The sequence below is a fragment of the Peromyscus maniculatus genome, chromosome 6, assembly GCF_049852395.1.
Source record: "Peromyscus maniculatus bairdii isolate BWxNUB_F1_BW_parent chromosome 6, HU_Pman_BW_mat_3.1, whole genome shotgun sequence".
NCBI lineage: Eukaryota > Metazoa > Chordata > Mammalia > Rodentia > Cricetidae > Peromyscus > Peromyscus maniculatus.
Genome location: NC_134857.1, coordinates 13496121 through 13517605, shown reverse-complemented (window position 1 = coordinate 13517605; position 21485 = coordinate 13496121). Strand labels below are relative to the sequence as shown.

Sequence of the window (21485 nt, the reverse complement as noted above, 5' to 3'; positions counted from 1 at the left end):
CAAACCCACACACATATAAATACCATTAAAAAAAAAAAAACTAAAATCTCTAAAAAGAAAAAACTGTCTTCACTAATTAAACATGTTGGCAGTCATCAAATATGTCAATGATCTCCATGTTCAGAACCCTCAACAACCTGAACGAACATCTCTAAAGGTTGAGAAAGAGGCCTTAGGAAACAAAAGCAACCTGTTGCAGAAGGAACATCAGCTACTCACATGCAAATCCCAGCCTAAGAGACTTAAGAAGAGCAGTTTCTAGTCACAGGACCTCAGGAAAAGGAAAACATTTCGTGGACTTTGTTTTGGGTTTGTTTTGAGACAGAGCTCATGCTAGAGTCAAACTCAAAGCAATCCTTCTGCCTCAGCCTCCAAGTGCTGGGATAACAGATATAAACCACAGGCCTGTTACAAAATGGATTATTCCCTAAATTTAAGCTACATGGTTTTTTATGTTTGTTGGAACAGGACCACTTTACGTAGTCCAGGTGGGCCTCTGACTCACAGTCGCTTGCCTCAATTTCCTAAGTGCTGGAAGGAAAGGTGTATGCAACTATATACTCTGCCTTTTGTCTCTGATTTTGCTTGCTGAAGGATTAAAACACATACACACATACACACACACACACACACACACACACACACACACACTGAGCTACCCCAACCCCTAGTCTTAAGTGGTTCGTTTGTTTCTCCCCTTCTGCGACGTGTGATGCTCACTCAGCCAACACTCTAGCCTCAGCTACACCCTTAGACACTCGGTTCTTTGTAGTTTATAAATTCAACAGAAGTGATGTGAAAGCAAGAGACACCAACAATATATATGTACATGTAGCAACATATATATGCACACAAAGTCTTTGTTTTTGTTTTTTGAGACATGGTCTCACTATGTAGCCCTGGCTGTCCTGGAACTGGCTCCATATACCAAGCTGGCTTCAAACTCAGAGATCCACCTGCCTCTGCCTCCTAAGTACTGGGGTTAAAGGTGTGCCACCACTGCCTGGCACATGCAAATTTTTTTTTTTAAATCATGAATATATAACCATTTGGGGATAGTAAATAATTTTATATAAAAGTCACTATACATTTGTGAGATAAGTGATATTCTAATGATGACCTTGTAATAAGCTGGCATATAGAAAACATGTTTCAAAAGTCAAGAACAATTCTAGGATATTTTGTAACAACCACGGGAACTCTTTAAATAGAATTTTCAGATTTCCTTCCCTGCCAGTCCTTTTTTTTTTTTTTTTTTTTTTTTTTTTTGTTTTTCAAGACAGGGTTTCTCTGCGTAGCTTTGCGCCTTTCCTGGAGCTCACTTGGTAGCCCAGGCTGGCCTCGAACTCACAGAGATCCGCCTGGCTCTGCCTCCCGAGTGCTGGGATTAAAGGCGTGCGCCACCACCGCCCGGCTCCCTGCCAATCCTTAAAGAGCTACTACTAAGTCTGCAATCGCTCAAGTCCATGCAATTGTAAACAAACACTTACATATTTAAGAAAGATGTCACCAATGCTTTTGCTCTCATCCCAGTTAACAATAAGGTCTTCAAGATCATCCTGAAATACAACAAATCAAAACAATGAAACTCAACAGCTCCTTACACATCTCATAACACTCATGAGATCTTTTGCTGGAGGAAAAAAAACCTTTATGCAGTACCTTAATCTCATATGTAAACTCCTTTTCTAACAAAGAATTAAGTTTTTGTCTACAAAGAACATAACCTTTGGACTAATTAAGAAAATATACACAGCGCTGTCAGGCAGACCAATCCTAATTCCCCAATATGACTAATAACTTAATGCTTTGTCTTACTAAATATAAAGCTGATTGGCCTTATCAATTATGAAAAAGCTACTTTTAACCCTGCTGCTGTAGCAACTAATTTAACACAAGTCATTAAAAATTATAACCTGTAACATGGTCAAACAAATTTTACTAGAAGGGACAGATGGTAAATATTCCAAGGCCATATGGCTTGTTACCAGTTCTCAATTCTGCAGAATGGAAGCAAGCATAGAGTATGCAAATGGAGAGTGAGGAGACTGGAACATGAGTCCTAAAAGGGATGCCTCTCAAAACCTTCCCCTGGGCTCGGCGAGGAAGAAACACTAAGAGCCAGAGAACTTGGATGACTCTAAGGAAGCAGCGTCTTCCAGACACAGCAGAACTGAACACAGGATCTCACAGAAACTGCAGTAGTATGTAAGTACCTGCACATATTCAAGCCAGACAAAATCCCAGCACTGAGAAAGGGAAACAGACTCAACAAACACCTACCAAGTGATCTGGAACTGATACCTTCTGGGAAATGGAAAATGAGTTTTCCGCAAAGGTCTGTCACTGGGTATATCAACTACATCAGGACAGGCCTCGTGCCCAGAAAGAGTTGGTCAACAAAACAGGACTTCCCCGCCCTCCCTTTTTGTGGACTTTTTGTTGTACTTGGTATATTGTTTCTCCTGCTGGATTTGTTTGTTTGTTTGTTTGTTTGTTTGCCCTAATTTTTTTTTCTGTTTTTGAGATGAGGAACATGAAGTTAGGTGGGGAGGGAGGTGGGGAGCATCTGAGGAGTAGGGGAGGGGAAAGAATATAATCAAAATATACTGTGTAAAAAAAAAGTATGAAAATGAATGGGCTCTACTGTAAGACTCTTTACTAAAACAGAGGTCTAGATGCAGCCTATGAACCACAAGTTTGCTACTCCCTGGTCCATAAAATTCCTGTCATCCTAAAACATAAAATATTCATGAAAATTTGAATGGGGAGATGGCTCAAGGGTCTAGAGCACTTTTCAATCTTTCAGAGTACCCAAGTTCAAATTCCAGCACCCACATCTATAACCAGATTCCAGGGGATCCAATGCCAACTTCTGACCTCTGGGCACCAAGCATGCATGTGGTATGCAGACACACATGCAGGCAAAATATTTATCCATATACAATAAAATGTCTTAAAAAATTTTTTTGCCAGGCAGTGGTGGCGCATGCCTTTAATCCCAGCACTTGGGAGGCAGAGCCAGGCATATCTCTGTGAGTTCGAGGCTGGCCTGGGCTACAGAGTGAGTTCCAGGAAAGGCACAAAGCTACACAGAGAAACCCTGTCTCAAAACCAAAAAAAAAAAAAAAAAATTTATTAAAGACATTTAAAAAATCTAAGCCAAGAGTGGTGTCTCAACTCTGTAACTCCCCGCTGACCAAGGAGGATCTCAATGAGCTCAAAGCCAGCTACATGGTGAGATGTTAAGTCTCACATACAAAACTTACTTAGCTAGGCAGAAAGACCTGAAATGTTACAATAAGTACACACCACCCCCAAAGAGAATGCTGCCCATCTTTAATGCACATTCACCTTTATCTTCATATGTACATCAAAGATATCTGGGATGCTCCCAAAAATAGTCTTGATCTCCTCTGGAGCAAGAATAGGTCCACCACGTTGCCCTTCTTCTTCTAACGGCACCTGAAATAACTAAGTGGGGGAAGAATGTACTTTAGGCAAACCGTGAGAAAAAGAAGGCTAAAACATAAACAGTGACAGTGACGGCAACATCAGAAATAGTCGGGAAAAACCTTTCCTAAATTTCACAATCTTTTCTCCTACCATTTTATTTCTCATTCTTATATTGATATACTCTGTACAGAAACACACTTGGGGGGGGGGGGGGGGTTAAGTGCATTGGCTGCTCTTCCAGGGCACCCAGGTTCGGTTCTTAGCAACCATATGGTGGTTTACAACCTTCTATAACTCCAATCCCAGGGAATCCAATACATTCTTCTTGGTTCCACCAGAACAGTAGCAAAACATCCATAAACATAAAATAAAAATAAATCTGTTTTTTTACAAAGGAAACCAAACAAATAAATTATTAGAATTAGTAGAAAAGTTAATTCCTTTTTATTCAATTTGTAACGAAGAAAGTAATAAGCTTTCTAGACACATAACAGTCGTATAATACTAAATGTTTTAGAAATGGCAACATAAAAATTCAGTAGCAAAGAAACTAGATTTCTAAATCTCATGAGAAAACCTAAACTCTGCCCACTTATTGCTGTAGCATTTTTATATTATTATCAGTGTGTGTGTGTGTGTGTGTGTGTGTGTGAAAGACAGAAGCGGGAGGGGGGAGACAGAAGGTAGGGAGGAGGGGAGAGGAGGAGACGCAAGTAGAGGGAGGGGGAGAAAACCATGGTGCACACGTGCAACAGTGCACATGCACAAGTCAGAGGGAAACCCTCCGAAGTCACTCTTCCCCTTCCGCCCTGGATCTGGGACCAAACGAAGCCTTTCAAGGCAAGTACGGCCGTTACTCACTGGGCCATCTCACTGGTCCTGCTGTGCCAATTATACGGAAAAAAAGAAATAACAAAACCGCAAATAACCTTAGCCTTCCAGGTACTGGGGTTTCAGGTATGTACGACTATACCCAGCTGTGGTTTTCCTATTTTCATTTGTTTTTAGCAGGCAGATTTCACCCCATTTATAAAAGTGGGGGTGAGGGGCCTGTGTTGTGGAAACTATAAACTGCTGTGTGACTTGGAAGCATTGGACTGGTTACGTTAACGGTGTGGAGAATAAAATCTATGCCCATGTATGCTGCATATGCACTCTGCCCTAGAGCGACTCCACCCCTGTAAGGGTGACAAGTGTTAATAATCAAGTACTCTTTCTCCTTTTTCCATTTTCATGAATGTGTGCACATCTGCATGTGTGTGCATGTGTGTGCATGTGCACGTGGAAGCCCGAGGTTGATGCTGAGAATCATCCTTCATGGTTTTCCCATCTTATACACTGCAGCAGGTCCTCTTCAGTCAAACCCAAAGGTAGCCAACATGGCGGATCCTACAGTCAGACTGCTCGGGGTTCCCATTAACTTCTGAGGTGGAATAAGGCTGGCGGCCAAGCCCAGCCAGCATTGACACGGTTCTAGAGAGCCAAAGCCCAGGCCTCACGTCCACACGGCAAGCACTTCAACCTGAGCAGGGTCCTCCCCACACTTCTGCTGTTCTCTCCTATACACGGCACTTTATTCTGGTTTCCCCACCCCGTGTGTGTGTGTGTGTGTGTGTGTGTGTGTGTGTGTGTGTGTGTGTGTGTGTGTGTGTGTGTGTGTGTGTGATGTAACTCAGTTAGCAGTGTTTGCCTAACACACACAGCATGCAGGGGTCCCTGTGACCGTCCCCAGCACCACACAAAGCCGGCAGGGGAGTGCACACCTGTAAGTCCTAGCACTTGAGGGTGGGAACAGGAGGATCCGAAGTCCAAAGTTATCCTGGCTACACAGCAAGTGTCAGAGCAGCCTGGGATACAGAGGATACCATCTCAAAAGGCCGGGGTGTGTGTGTGTGTGTGTGTGTGTGTAAAAAAGTAAATCTATTAGTTTTCCTGTTCTAAGATAAGCTTGGAGACCTTCACAATATCCCAAATGGTCTCTTTCATGACCTAAAACCACTTCCGATGACACAGAAACGTCCAGTTCCTGGCTTTCCCACCTTAAACTTCCGTCTGCTCACTCCTCACTGTCTTCGGCACTCTCGTACTGTCAGGAGTCATCTAAAGCCCTGTCTTTTCATCAGAAGCACTCCACAGTTCTGCCTGGTCGCCTGTGCCTGGTTTTGACACAGGGTTTCACTACAGCCCACTGGTCTCGCCCTCCCTGCGTCCACCTCCACAGCACTGACATTACTGATAGTCCAAGCTGGCATTACCATGACCAGCTCAAAGAATGTTTAAACATAGATAAGCAATGAGTTCCATGTTTGAGTAACTACTGCCCATCTGATGGAGCACACGCAAGGACTGAGAAAATTACTACTGACATAGAGCTGTTCAGCTTCTCAGTACTTTCACACATATGCCGTATTAAATAGGGCGACTTCTCTAGAACACAAACTTCAGAAAATTGTATAGTTCTAACTGTAAGGCGGTATCTTCACAATGTGCAGCTGTAAGAACTCAATGTGGTCAGTCATTGTCAGCCTAAACGAAAACAGAAACTGGGATCTTGCGTGGATTTTTAGGTAGAAAGCCACAAGGTCACACAAAGGCCACAGCATTGTAGCAAAGGCACTTCTAACAGACAGACTGAACTGCCACTCCTGACGGGCACCACTAGTGACCGCTGGGGTCAAGGACTATTGTTTTCAACAGGCTGATGCAACGCTACTTGGTGTGGTCTTTCAGGTCATCCTCCTGCCGGAGTGGGATCGGTGCACACCTGCTATCCGTGTCCTCAGGAGAGAGAGAGTAGGATCATTCCAAGTTTGAGGCCAGCCTATTGAGTACCAGCCCAGCCAGAGTTATATAGCAAGATTGATCTCAACCCCATACCCCCAATACTACCCAAAAGAAAACCCAATATCCTTTAAAAGAACAAGCCACACAATCATAGAAGGGAAGCAAGAGGGGAGAGTCTTTCAGAAAGTGATCTAGGGCCTAACTCACACTCACTTGAATGGCTGTGGCCAGTATGTTGACGTGAGAGTCTTTTAGGAAGTTATCTAGAACCTAACTCATACTCACTTGAATAATGGTGGCCAGTATGTTGACATAATTGCTCTCAGTCTGATAGAGTTCTTTGGCCACCTGCCACCTGGCTGACTGCTTCGGAGGAACTGGAGTAGAACTTCTAGAAGACTTAGTACATGACTTGGGTGTTTCTGAAAAGGAAAAGATTTAATTGGAAGGCAGATCTAAACATTATACAGACTTAATAGCACCACCATAGACATTTCTGTTAAAGTAAAATTTCCTCATAGGATAAGGCCAGAAAAATACAGTGACCGAAAGTCATTAATTCTGAGCTGAGAATATAGCTCAATGGGAGAAAGCTTACCCGGCATATGCAAAGTTCTAGGTTCAATCTAGATACCAATTACAAAACTGACATACATTTTACTAATAAATGGCCAATAGTCTTTGAACTTGCCAAGGTCATTAAATTAAAAGGAAGTTTCCTAGATGAGAGGAAACTAAATGATGAAAATAATGTGCACCCTGGATTGTACTCTAAATTAAAATACAAACTTTTCTTGTTGTTTGGGTCGGGGGCTAGAAATCAGGACATGATTAAGAAAACTAGAGAAATCTAAAATATTAGATTTGGTTCATGGAATTAATGTTATAAGTGTTATGTGGTTATTTAAAAATGTCTCCAAACCAGCTAGAGTGGTACATGTCTGTAAGCTCATCGTTCAGGATGCTGAAGGAAAGCCATGACTTCAGGAATACCCAGGACTACACAGTGATATCTCCCTGTCTCAAAGCATGGGCTGAAGATGTAGTGGGAAAGCACTGCCCCGGTATGTTTTGGTCCTGAGTTCAAGCCACGTTCAGAAAGCACAAACACACACACAAAGAAATGTCCAAACACAGACACTTAGATATTGAGAATTAAGACTCATCACGCTTTCCACTTCCTCCCTCCTCTCACATGGCAAACGTACATGGAGGAATGTGTATGGATAATGATTTTTGACTGAACTGATTCAAAAGAAAGCATGGCAGAATAATCCCATGGAGAGAACCTGAAAAGCCACAGGTTTTTGAAAAGCTAAAATAATAAAATAGGAAAAAAAAGTGTTAAAATACTTCAGTGTAAAACATGAGGAAACCAGGCACTGTGGTGCATGCCTTTAATCTGAACACTCAGGAAGCAGAAGTAAGTGAATCTTTATGAGTTCAAAGCCAGCCTGGTCTACATAGTGAGTTCCAGGACAGCCAGGACTGTGTCTAAAGACCCTATTTCGATAGATAGATAGATAGATAGATAGATAGATAGATAGATAGATAGATAGATAGATAGATAGATAGATAGATAGATAAGTCATGGAAGAGGAAAGGGTGGGCTATGATTACACTATTTCAATAATGTAAACTTTACGCAGAAAGAAGAAGCCTCCTTCACAGATAGCCAACAGGCTCTGTGGTTAAGAACACTGGCTGTTTTTACAGAGATCTGGAATCAATTCCCAATACCCACACAAAAGCTCAGAACTGACTAACTCCAGCTCAAAGATCCAACCCCCTCTTCTGATCTCTAGAGCAGTGGTTCTCAACTGGGGGGGGGGGGGGTCAAATGGCTTTCACAGGGGCCACATATCAGATACCGTGCATACCAGATAGTTATATCACGGTTCATACCAGTAGCTTAATCACAGTTATGAAGTAGCACCAAAATAACGTCCTGGTTGGGGGTCAGCACACACATGAGGAACTGTACCCCAGGGCAGCAGCAGTAGAAAGGTTGGGAACCTCTGCTCTAGAGGCTCCTCACATGCACATGGTGTGCAGACAGGGACACTGACAAAACAAACCATTTGCACACATGAACTAAATCTTTAAAAAATGAACCGAAATTGTTAGTTCAGAGTAATCTTAACATAGAAACACCCGGTCCAACCGAAAATGGGAGAAGGCAGAAGAATCAGCATGTTTTAGGCATATATCATGAAACAAAAATTGGAGAAAAGCTTAAAATTAATTTCTTTCTTTCTTTCTTTCTTTTTTTTCCCAAGACAGGGTTTCTCTGTGTAGCTTTGGAGCCTGTCCTGGAACTCGCTCTGTAGCACAGGCTGCCCTCAAAAAAATTCATTTTCTTATTCTTACTATGAAAAAATTCATAATCTTAAGTATGATTAGAACACTTTAGCATTATGTGAACAAGAATGTTTCACAAAAAAAAAATGTGGTATGGAAAACAAACAGTAACTATTCCTAACCCTTACTTAGTTTTACACAAATATCTTTAAACATTTTTATATTAGACAATCATGTGAATTGTGGAGTTCTACATTGTTTGAAAAATAATGGAGTTCAAAATAGTTCCTATACATCCTACATTTTCAGGCTACATAAGCCTGCCATAAGTCTCAGTCAGGATATTTGAATGAGGAAAAGTCTGAGATCTAGTGATGTTAAATTACACTGTGTCTAGCTGGGACCCACCAGCTAGAGACCTGACATAACAGTGTGTCATGTGTATGCTTTAACGGTTAATTTTCTTCTCCTCTCTCCTAAACTGCACATTCAAGCCCTGTACCTTTAAGACCGGCTCTTTACTATCTCATGCCCTCGTCCATAACAACTACAGAACCAAGCCGAATCTGGTCGTGTAGGCCTGTGACCCCAGTTACAGGGAAGATTGAAACAGAAAAGATTCTAAATTAAAGCCTACTCACTTTCCACCTGATTTTCCTAAATCCGAACTATCATCTTCAAAGATGAAGTATCATTTAGGCCAAGGCCACACCTGTTTCATTTAATGACTCCTGAAGTCACACACGGTGGCACACAGCTTGACACTGACTTAGCAGGGAAGACAGGAGGATCAGTTCAACGCCAGTCTCGGCTGCGCAGGACATTCACAGCCACAATGGGCTGGGAGACCCTCTCAAAGAGACGGGAAAGAGCTACGACAGCACAAAGCAGCCACTCCATGACCTTTAAAGCAGAGGTGTGACGCGTTTTAAATTTCCATTTTTAAAGACTTTTATAAGTCTGACATGTACAAAGGCAAAACTCAAAGCAAAGATGTAATGTAGGAGTCACTATCATAAAAAAGCGTCTGCTACAGGAAAAAGTGAGGAAGGACGGATGGGAAAAGACACAGGAGTTCCTGTTCGGTTCGATCTCAGATCCTCACTGCTTAAGGACAGAATGTCTCAAGTTAGCAGCTAAGCAGAGAAGACACATTCAGGGCCATCAGCAGAGAAAATTAAAGACGGGGAATTAATGAAATGAGATCATGAAGCATTTGGAGTCAGAGTTGGAAGGGAAAGTTCAGAGTTGGAAGGAAAAGGAGAAGGAAGTCAGTTCTATCAGGAAGCCTGGGAAGGCTGGTGTGTGTCCAGGAAGGAGTTAGCCGTTCAAACGCCGAGTGCTGTGAGCTACCTAGAAACCGTCTCCCAGGAGAGCAGTGACGCGTAGGAGGGACTGCTACCTAATGGGGACGGGCAGAGAGCACAAGGGAGGAGACAGGGGGGAGTGAGTTCAGGGTCACACAGGCAACTCTCGGAAGCACACTAAGGGAAGGGACCAGGAAAACGGCACAGTTAGGAGAGAGTGCCATGGAGTCAAAAGCTTTCATGTTTTTCTATCTAAACTCTGGAAAATACTACGTATTTACAGACTACAGAGAGAAATGCCGGTGACGAAAACAGGGTTAATCCCAGTCTTCCTGTCAGTCCAACACCAAGGGACATCACCCTCCTCGGACTTCACCGCATGTCCCCATAATAAATGTAACATTGCTATAGTTCTCTTTAGTGGTGTGGGGTGCATCCCTCCAAGTCCAGGACTTGAGAAGCGGGGTAAGCAGCAGTTTAAGCCCAGCCTCAGCTATGAGTCCTAGTCTTTTAAAAAAAAAATCTTTTAAAATAGCTGTCACTCTCCAGTTACAGCCCAGAACAAGGCATAATCCCCTGCACCTCAGTTCAGTGGCCTGTAAATCAGACACCACCTATTAAAAACATACAAAAGCTTACAGTGAATGATCATTCAACAAAAGCATTACTGTGCATAGCTGATTGATTTATGGAATTTGTTTTTTGGTTTTGTTTTGTTTTGTTTTTGAGACAGAGTCTCATATTGGCCAGACAGCCTTGAACTCATCTTCTGGTCTGCACCTGCCCAGTCCTGGAATTACAGGGGTGTATCACCTTGCCCAGCTATGCTTAGCTTTCCAAGTGTCTTATTTCCTCAACTAGGATAAGTTAATTAACAGAAAAGCCTTTCCTGTCCCTTCACTGTAGCAGGGATTTCTCCTATTAGTCACTAATTTGTAAGATGTGAATCACCTCCATAGTGAATGCTGGACTCGGGCGTGTTGGAAATGTCCAGGAGGGAGCCAATAGAAAGGGAATGCTCAGCCGAGGGCCGCTTCCGGGGAGGGAACGGGGAGAGGTCAGTCTCTCTGGAGAGCTGGGCCAGCGTCTCTCTCAGTCTGCGCCGTTTGCGGTTGCTGTTTGGAGTGCTTAGAGAAAGCAGAGACACTGACTTCTTGAGCTCAGGGGTGTTAGTCTGAAATGAGAAGCACAGCAGCTCGTTTGATCCTGACGGAGACAGGAACACCACTTCTCAGAATCTTGCTGTCTGCTAGACAACTGCAAAGCTTCATGAAACAGACCGGTCAGGACGCCACTCTACAGGCAGCCTCGGCCTCTCCCATAGCTCCTTCTCCATGAGTAACTGTCTCTTGGCCTGTTTACTAGCGACTCTTCAAAGCATGAACTGAGAGGGTGAGCCACACTCTGTGTCCTCCGTCTCCACTACAGCAGGGAGGAACTTAGAACGCTTCATTCTCTCCTGAAACATTCCTAGTTCAACCAGAGTTGAGTTCTCTCACCACATCTAAAGCACACTTCAAACCTCACTGTGAGAACTTTACATCGAACAAGACTAAGGAGCACAGTGAGTAATTACATAGATTTTATAGAGGAAACACTAAGTCTAAAACCTTGTATTCAACACAGCATTCAAAAATTCTTTTCATCTTTCTGAGGCAGGGTCTGGCTGAGTAGCCTGGCCTGCCCTGGTACGTCACTACATTGCCAAAGCTGGCCTCAAACTCCCTGAAAACCTTCTTCTGAAGCCTCCTACATGATGGGATTATGGTCATGTGCCATCACACCTGGCTTCTCCACTCAAAATTACTAAATCTCAAACTGAAGTAAATCTTCTCAAAAATCTTTCTAGAATTTAATAGTCCTCTTTGTTGATATCCAACATGAAAATGAAATCTTTCTTGCTTACATTCATCTTTTTAATAACAATGACTCACAATTCAGAATAATATGCGGCTCTTCAGGATATTAAGAACTCTGGGTCTTCCTATCTATTGAACATTACCTATTGGTTTTCTTTCCCCCAAATTAAAAAAACCATTCTGGACTCCTTACTATCTTCATGTTGTCGCAAGCTTGCCTACCTCTCCCTGCTCTCCCTGCCGCTCCTCTCCTCTACCCAAGGTCCTCACCTGGTTAGCCTAGGATGCTGGTTCAACATTCACTTGTCCTATTCAACCCTGGCAGTCTCTCAGAATGAGATTCTCTAAAACAGTATCTGGTTATAACGCACCTTTGTTCTAGCAGGGTTGTAAAGTTTCTAAAGACAGGGGTGTTACTGTTGATGACAGTATCGTCAGCAATCAGCAGAGAATAACTTACGTTATATTAAATGTCTTCGTTAGGGTTTCTATGTTGTGATAAAATACCATGAGCAAAAGCCACTTGGTAAAGGCAGGGCTTATTTTATCTTACAGCTTACAGTCCATCCATCATCCCGGGCAGTCAGCACAGGGAGCAGAGGCAGGGAGTAAAGCAGTGGCCATCAAGGAGTACTGCTTCTTGGCTTGCTTGCTCCTTGTGGGTTGCTCAGCCTGTTTTCTTATAGTTCCCAGGACCACCAGCAAAGGCAGCAGAGCCCACAGTGAAGTGGGTTCTCCCACATCAATCAAAAATGTCTATCACAGGCTTGCTCACAAGCCAATCTGGCGGGAGTATTTTCTCAATGAGGCTCCTTCTTCCCAAATGACTTAAACTATGTCAAGTTGGCATAAAACTAGTGAGGACACTAAAAGAAAACTCACTGCCTTGCACAGTTTCACTTAAATTTACAAAGACTAAGAATATGGTATTCAAACTATTTCTTCTAAAAAGCTAGATATATGACATATATACTCATTATACCATGCCTTCTAAATGTTCTGGACACAAAAGTATCAATTTTATACGAAAAAATTCACAGAACCAATAGCTCCAGAGCCAAACCTACCTTCTCATACAAATACATAGTTTCTCCAGCACGAGCATCCATCTGAATGCTTCCCCAGAACCACTAGAGGAGAAAGAAAATATTCAATTAAATTTTAAATCTACATCAGCAGAGAAGCTAGAGTATTGTAAAAGCTACCTAATTTCATTCTGGAGTTACTTGCCTCTTGCTTGACAACAAAAAGTTTCTTTGAGGGCTCAAATGGAAGTTCCTTCACTGTATTCTCTTCAACAATAAGGTGAGTGCACCTTTCATCCCCAACTGGTAAATAGCTACCTCCTAAAGAGAACAGGAGCACAGATAAACAAACATAAATCAGCCAAATAACTGCTCTCCAAACTCCATCTCTACAGCAGCTATTTATTAGGAAGTGATTGAACAGGCCTGAGGAATAAAACATATACAACTTTTATAATATTAGTCATTTCTAATAAGAGCTGCAAGGGTTTATTTTAGCTGGGTTCAAGGGTCCATGCAGGGCAGATAAGCCACGGTAGCAGAAGCATGGGATGGCTGGTCACATTTCAGGAAGCAGAGAAAGAAACACAGGTGCTCAGTTCACTTTCTCCTTCATATGCATGGGACCATGGGATGGCACACTCACAGTCAGAGGGGGTCTTCCCCCTCTATCAGTCCAGGCTAGAAACTCTCTCAGAACTGCTCAGACACTAGTCTCTGGACAACATTAACCACCACATATAGCTTGTTAGGATACCTTGCATTTCAGTCATTTCTTCCATACTGTTTTTCTCTTCATCTGAAAATCCCAGGAAACTTAAAATGCAATCTTGAAATGGGGGAACTTTAAATTCATTTCTAAAGTCATCGACTGCTGCGCAGAAACATCTAAAAACAAATATGCACTTGTAAAGCCAGCTTAAATTCTATCAGTTAGGCACAACCGTTTGGTATCTCAGGATTCTAAAGGTCTTAGCATAACACATTTATTGAAAATATCTTACCTAAGGTCCTGAACTTATACAGTTTGTTTTCGGTTTTGTCTATTTTGCTTTCTTTTCTTAAAAGAGAGGGGGTTGTCTGGGATGTCACTTAGTAACATGCATAGACCCATGGGCCATTACACCTGACCAAATGTAATCACAGACAAGCTTCACATCCTGGCTGTGGTTTGGAATTTTATAGTAGATATTCTCCAATTTCATGAAATTTTACATAATGATAAAGTGCCACAGCAGAGAGTCAGTAATTGGAAAGTTAGCAAAACAAGATAATAAATTTTAAGCACCAATTCAAACATATCTAAACATAAAGTAGAAAAAAAACTGTAACATAATCCAAATACCTAAAAGCAGTAAGCTGTTACCTAGCTAATTTTAGAATGTTTATGATAATCAAACATTTTATTTGTATGTGTGCACATGGGGGCCACAATGCACACATGGAAGCCAGTGGACAACCCCTGGAAGTTCAATCTCTCCCTGATGTGAGCCCTGGGAATCAAACACAGGTCGTCAGCAGGCTGGGTAGCAAGCACCTCCACCCACCAAAGCATCTTAACTACCCAGTCAAACTTAGTTCACAAAAATCAGTCCTGTGAGCTAACTCAGCAGGAAAGGCACTTGCCACAAATGCCTTACAGTCTACGGTCAATCCCGAGAACTCATGTAGAAGTAAACAGAGGAAACCAACTCCACAGTCATCCTCTGGCCTCCAAATGTGTTCTGCAACACGCATGCCCATACATACTATCATGCACACACACAAAAAGTATTTTACAAAGTAAAATCCAATGATACCAAATCTTTCAATTAATTGTTTCATAACCTATGTTTTATTCCCTAAGCTATTCAAAGACTGAATTTATTTTTTTCTGTATGATCTACAAATTTAGTTTTTGTTGGCACATGGCTTCATCTTTAAAACAAAGGGTAAAATCACACATTTTAAAAAGTAACATGTTGAGCTGGAGATAGCTCAGTAGTTAAGAACCCTGGCTGCTATTTCACAAGACAAGACCCAGGTTTGAGTCCCAGGACCCACATGGTAACTCCAGTTTCAGAGGATCTGATGCCATCTTCTTGCTTCCTCAGGCACTGCACACACATGGTACAACAACGTGCATTCAAGTACACACACACACACACACACACACACACACACACACACACACACCAATTTTTTTAAATAAATAAATAGCATGTTGAATTCACACAATGAACTACTAGATTCCGAAGCACTTACTGCTCATTCCGTCTTTCCCATGCTTTATAAATCCATTCTGGCTTCATAATTGGAGTACCCAGGCTCACAGCAACCTAAGAATATTAACATCAATCACAGTGAGTTTTCACTGTAAATAACTACATTCAAGGAAGTGCTTCTAAAGAATTATGTACAAAACTCTTAGCAGAATTTTACATTCTACTTTATTAAAGTAAATGTAACTTTAAAATAAGTTCCATGGTACCCAATTCTTTTTTTTTAACTTTCTTTTTATTTATTCTTTGTGTCTTTTACATCATGCATCTCAATCCCATTCATTTCTCTGTCTCTCTGCCTGTGGAAAGCTCCCCTCCCCCAAAATAAAATTTAAGAGGAAAAAAGCTCAACATGGAGGCTGCAGTGTGACACTGTGAGTCACACCTTGAACCCCTTTGTCCGTAATCTCTACTTTCAAGTGTTCACTACAGAGAGTCATTGGTCTGGTTCCAGGCCTCTGGTTTCTACCACTTATGGGCACTGGGCCCTCACTGGGACTCCTCTTGGATATCCTGCTGTTGCCCTGTGTTGTGGAGATCCTGCTGCTTTGGGTCTGCAGGATCAGTCCCTTCATGTGCTCCAGCAGATCATAAGTGGGGTGGATGCTGGGTGGGACAACTCACAGCCCTGGTTCTGGGCCTGGGTAGTTGCAGGATTGGGATTGGTCAGCCCCCAGCTCTCCCCCATGCTCACCACCAGGGGGAGCTCTCCAGCACTGCCCCAGCTAGTTCACCCCTGCAGCACTGAGCAAGAGCAGGGCCACTTCTCCTGCTTTCAGGTCCTCAGGGTCGGGCAGGGTCACTCTCCCGAGTGCTGCAGCTGGTGAGGGGCAGGGCCAGCTCTCCCATCCATGGGGTGAGGGACATCTCCCCCAGGCTTACACCACCATAGGGCAGATGAGGGGCAGGGCCAGCTCTCCCAAGCTCCAGCTCACTCACACCCCTGTCAATAGGGTCAGCTCTATTGTGCTGTCTAGGAGAGGAAAAAAACCAATTCTTGATTCTATTTTCTATGGATACAGCTCTTAAATTGATCCTTACTTAACTCTGACTTCTTCTTTTCCTGTTTCACACCTTGGAGGTCCTGGCCAGCACAGGACCACAGAAGAAAACATGTGGCTGAGTCGCTGAGCTCCTGGAGTTTAAGTTACTGGAATCTAGCAGAGGGCTCAGTGCCTGCTGTCACGCCTGACGACCGGAGCTCAAGCCCCAGGACCCACATGGTAGAAGGAGAACCAAACTTTAGAACAGGGGTTCTCAAGTGTGTGTGTTGGGGGGCGAAGGGGGTGCCATGGCAGTGTAGCTGGCCTTGATACCATGAAGACAAATATGAGGACATCATGTCCTGTAGTTATCAGAATAATCCTATTGTCTAACTTAATGTAGAATGGTGCAGTATTACAAAAAAAATTAAAGCAACATGTATTTCCTATTTCTTTCTTTGTACAGGCTATTACAATCTTAAAACAAAGGTAACATACATTACCTGAGTTTTATGAATAGTGCTACTTATTACTTAGAGAGTATTGAGTGGACAATTGAACAGCTTTCCATGTGTACCAACCGTACAATTGACTTAAAATGAATGTCCTTTACCAGCCCAAATTTTTTGGACCTCTATAAAGATTTTGATACTGTTTAAATCAAAACTGTGATGCTACTGGACTGTTTGACAATGTAAACTGAAAGACAAATGAGATTTCTCCTAATAAGTTAGGTAGAGTTTCTGTCTTTCACAAAGACAGAAAGTAAGTGTTTATCTGGGGCAAGAGAAAGAGAAGCCCTAGGGAGTGCAAACAAAGGGTTAACAGACGGATTATAACAAGAACTGCACAGTAAAGGAGATGTAGCTATGACACCGAACTGTGCACTTAAAATGACTCAAGTCTGAGTAGATTTTAGGAATATGTTACCACAACGGAAAACAGTAAGTCTCCCTTAGTACACAGTAATGGATTTAATTTTCACACACACCCTAGCATTTCCACCCTAGCAGGTATCTATCTACCCATTGCTAACTCTCCTTATTATGCTCTAGAACAGCTCTTCTCATCCCATAGTCGAGACCCCCACATGGGTCACATATCAGAAGATATCCTGTGTATCAGATATTTACATTAGGATTCACAACAATAGCAAAATTACAGTTATGAAGTAACAGCAAGATAATTTTATAGTTGGGAGTCACCACAACATTAGTGTTGCAGCATTAGGAAGGTTAAGAACCACTAGAGGCAGACACACACATGGTATACAAACATGCAAGCTGACAAAATATAAAACATTCCTACACATCAGCATTAAGAAGGTTGAAAACCACTGTTCTGGTAGTTTTCTTCTGGTCTCCATATGTTCAACATCACACACACACACACACACACACACACACACAAAAAAAAAAAAATAAATAAATTTAGGGGAAATTCAAGCCAATTACCATTTCCTATATAAATACACTGAGAATGTGGGATGGAATGATAAACTCCAGTTAAGACAATTCAGTTGGGATCAGTGACATGAATCAGTGGTTAAGAGCACTTGCCATGCAATCCCCAGGACCAATGAGTGGAGAAAATCTATGCCTGCAAGTTGTCTTCTGACCTTCACACATGGGCCATGGTACAAGCACACATCCACATGCAAACACAGACAAACAAAATAAATAAAATGTACAATTCAACTACAACTTAAAAGAGACTTCAGTCCTACTAAGTTATTTTCAGCTGGCAGGACAGATGGTCCAGCAATCCCAGCACTTGGGAGGCTAGACTGGGATAGGCACAGTGGCCCACATCTTTAAACCCAGCACCTGGGAGGCAGAAGCAGGGGGATCTCTGAGAGTTTCAGACCAGCCTGGCCTATACACTGAATTCCACGACAGCCACAGTTACGTAGAGATCCTGTCTCAATCAAACAAACAAAAACAGCACAAGAGAGTCAACCTCTGAGCACAGGTATGGGTGAGCCAGCCTCACAACTGTGAACTTGAGAGAGCTGTCCCATGAACCATCCATCCGTCTTGTGGTGGCATGGGCAGAGAAGAGCTGCCCCTCTAGTCATAAGAGCAGAACAGTCCCTGACCCCACCAGTTGCAGCACTCCGGAGAGCAAAGCCTGCACCTCACCAGGGCAGCACAAGAGAGCCAACGCTGTCAACACAGGTGAGCCAGTCCCAAAACTGTGAGCCTGGGAGAGCTGCCCCCATTACCCATCTGTCTTGTGGCGGCATGGACAGAAGGGAGTTGCCCTCCCCTCAACTTACCCCCTTCAACATCTGGGGCAGTGGGGAGAGCTGGCCCTACAACCCTAAGAGTGGGAGAGCCAATCCTGTTAGTGCAGATGGGAGTGAGCCAGGCCCAAAGTTGTAAGCACGGGACAGTTGTCCCCATTTCACATCTGGTGGACCAACCCTACAGCTGCCCAAGCCCGACCCAAGGTTACGACTTCGCCCACCATAGATATTATCTACCCCATCTATGATCTGCCGGAGCACGTGAAGGGACCTGACCTGCAGACCCAAAGCTGCAGGATCTCCACAACACAGGGCAACAACAGGATATCCACGAAGAACCCAAGCAAGTGCCCAGCACCCGTAGGGTAGTAGAAACCAGAGACGGGCACTGACTGCTCTCCCAAAGGACCTGGGTTCATATCCCAGCACCCACATGGCAGCTTACCACTGTAACTCAAAGATCCGATCTGCAGGCAAAACACCAATGCACATAAAAGAAAGAAAGAAAGAGAGAGAGAGAGAGAGAGAGAGAGAGAGAGAGAGAGAGAGAGAGAGAGAGAGAGAAAGAAAGAAAGAAAGAAAGAAAGAAAGAAAGAAAGAAAGAAAGAAAGAAAGAAGAAACCAGAGACCTTAAAGCAGACCAAAGACTTTGCAATGAGCACTTGCAAGTAAAGATATACAGACAAAAGGGTTCAAGGTGTGACTCATGGTGTCACACTGCAACTTCCAGGACAAGATTTTTAAGTTTTTCCCTTCTTATTTTTTTTCTCTTAAATTTTGTATTATTTGGGGAGTGTGCAGGGGCGAAGGCAGACACAAAGGGACGGGGAAATGAATGAGATCAAGATATATGATGTAAAAGCACATAGAATAAATAAAATTAAAACAACAAAATCAGGGTGTAGGCAAGCCTGTAAGGCATTTTCTTAACTAGTGATTGATACAGGAGGACCCAGCTCACGGTGGGTGATAGCACCTCTGGGCAGATGGGCCTGGGGTGTAAAAGCAAGCCATGCTGAGAAGCCAGGGAGCAGCATTCCTTCATGCATCAGTTCCTGCCTCCCTGACTTCTTTGGTGATAGACTGATGTGAAAATGTAAGCTGAAACAAACCCTTTACTTATCCCCACCCCCATAATAAACAAAAAGAAAAAAGAGAGAATAGAAATGATCCGGTCTGAGGAGAAACATACTTTTTCCTGTTGTTGTTTTTTTTAAATAGATAATTCTTTTTTATTTAAATATACAGATAATTAACACATGCAAAGGCACAAGATCATTTTGTAAGAGGCTGTACTTGTATCAAGCCAACACTGAAACATCTGTCCTTTGTCACTGCGGTCAGACAACATCTGCTAGCAAGCCCCTCTCCCACCCTCCCCACCCCACTCGTTTCTCTTCCACGTCTAACTTGGCTTCACTCCTTCTGAAAACCTGATGGGCCACAGTTCTGTACAGATTAAATCTGTGCTAAAGGTTCTGTTTGCCTCCCTCTCTGTTTTTTGAAATAGGGATTCACATTAGCACAGGCTGACCTCAAACCACCTGTGAAGTCAAAGACAGCCTGTAAGTGCTGGGCCTCCTGTCTCCACCACAACAGCTGGGATTAATCACGCACTATTTGGACAGGTATGCAGTGCTAGGGACTGGACGAGTCCTTCGTGCACGCTAGGCAAGCACTCCATAATGAGCTACATCACAAACCCTTTACTAAACATGCCAACGGCAAAATTTCAACCTGACCCTCAATACATGGTGAATCAACAAGAGTGATATTATTAAACCCCATCAAACCAGGCATGGTAGATCAGTCTATAATCAAAGGAGTTGGACAGGGGAAACAGGACACTCATGATGTCAAGCCTAGCATGGCCTACAAAATGATTTCTAGATTATCCTGGAGTATAGTATGAGACCATTTCAAAACAAACATATAAACAAAAAACCAATACAGAGCAATACTGTACTGAAAAAAATGAATATTAAGTTTACATACCCTGAATTTTTCTCCTTGTGTGCAATTTGCCACCAGATGTGTTACTTTGGAATTACATTCTTTTCGAATAACTCCACCCATATGATGAACCAATGTCACCAATTTGACCTCAAAAGAAAAATTGAACAAAACTGATTAACTAATTTGAACAAAAATCTGTATTAATAACTCATTTAGCATAACTACTTTATAAAACTTATACAAATTTTTAGAAATGTTAAATTTTATGTAAAAAAATTTTTTTAATGAGTAGCTTGTAAAGCTCTACTGTAGTAATAAAAACAGCTTGGTATTGGCATAAAAACTGACACATACATCAATGGAATCCAATCAAAGACCCTGACATTAATCCAAACATCTATGAACACCTGATTTTTGACAAGCTAAAATTATGCAAAGGAAAAAAGAAAGTATCTTCAACAAATGGTGCTGGCATAACTGGATGTAGACATGTAGAAGGCTACAAATAGATCCATTATCTGTCACCATGTACAAAACTTAAGTCCAAATGGATCAAGGACCTCAACATAAATCCAGCTACACTGAACCTGACAGAAGAGAAATTGGGAAGTAGCTTGAACGCATTGGCACAGGAGATCACTTTCTAAATATAACAATAGTAACACAGACACTGAGATCAACAATTAATAAATGGGACCTCCTCAAACTGAGAAGCTTCTGTAAAGCAAAAGACACAGTTAATAAGACCAAATGACAGCCTACAGAATGGGAAAAGATCTTCACCAACCCCACATCTGACAGAGGGCTGATGCAAAATATATAAAGAACTCAAGAAACTAGACATCAAAATACCAAACCACCCCCTTAAAAATGGGATACAGATCTAAACAGAGAATTCTCAACAGAAGAATCTCAAATGGCTGAAAGACATTTAAGGAATTGCTCAACATCCTTAGTCATCAGGGAAATACAAATCAAAAGGACTCTGAGATGCCATCTTATACCTGTTAGAATGTCTAAGATCAAAAACACTGAAGACAGCTTGTGTTGGAGAGGATGTGGAGCAAGGGGAACTCTCCTCCACTGCTGGTGAGAATGCAAACTTGTACAGACACTTTGGAAATCAGTATGGTGGTTTCTCAGAAAATTGAGAATCAATCTACCTCAAGACCCAACTATACCACCCTTGGGCATATACCCAAGGAATGCTCAATCATACCATAAGGACACATGCTCAGCTATGTTCATAGCAACTGGTCATAACAGCCAGAACCTGGAAACAAACTAGATGCCCCTCAACTGAAG

At 42.5% G+C, this 21485-nt stretch overlaps 1 protein-coding gene across 8 annotated transcripts in view; it reads right to left on the bottom strand.

Annotated features, from left to right (window-relative positions):
* Ect2 (epithelial cell transforming 2) overlaps window positions 1-21485 on the bottom strand; it is a 64049-nt gene that overhangs the window by 27719 nt on the left and 14845 nt on the right. For all 8 annotated transcript variants that reach the window (XR_013052013.1, XM_042278868.2, XM_076573969.1 and 5 more), the window contains 9 exons: window positions 20220-20327; window positions 14977-15050; window positions 13490-13620; window positions 12938-13053; window positions 12775-12837; window positions 10800-11022; window positions 6526-6662; window positions 3355-3474; window positions 1491-1559 (listed from right to left, as the gene is read on the bottom strand). Coding sequence is in view for 7 of the 8 variants with exons in the window: in XM_042278868.2 (XP_042134802.1) it covers window positions 1491-1559; window positions 3355-3474; window positions 6526-6662; window positions 10800-11022; window positions 12775-12837; window positions 12938-13053; window positions 13490-13620; window positions 14977-15050; window positions 20220-20327 (1041 nt within the window). In the remaining variant the exon portion in view is untranslated. The remainder of the gene's footprint in view (window positions 1-1490; window positions 1560-3354; window positions 3475-6525; window positions 6663-10799; window positions 11023-12774; window positions 12838-12937; window positions 13054-13489; window positions 13621-14976; window positions 15051-20219; window positions 20328-21485) is intronic.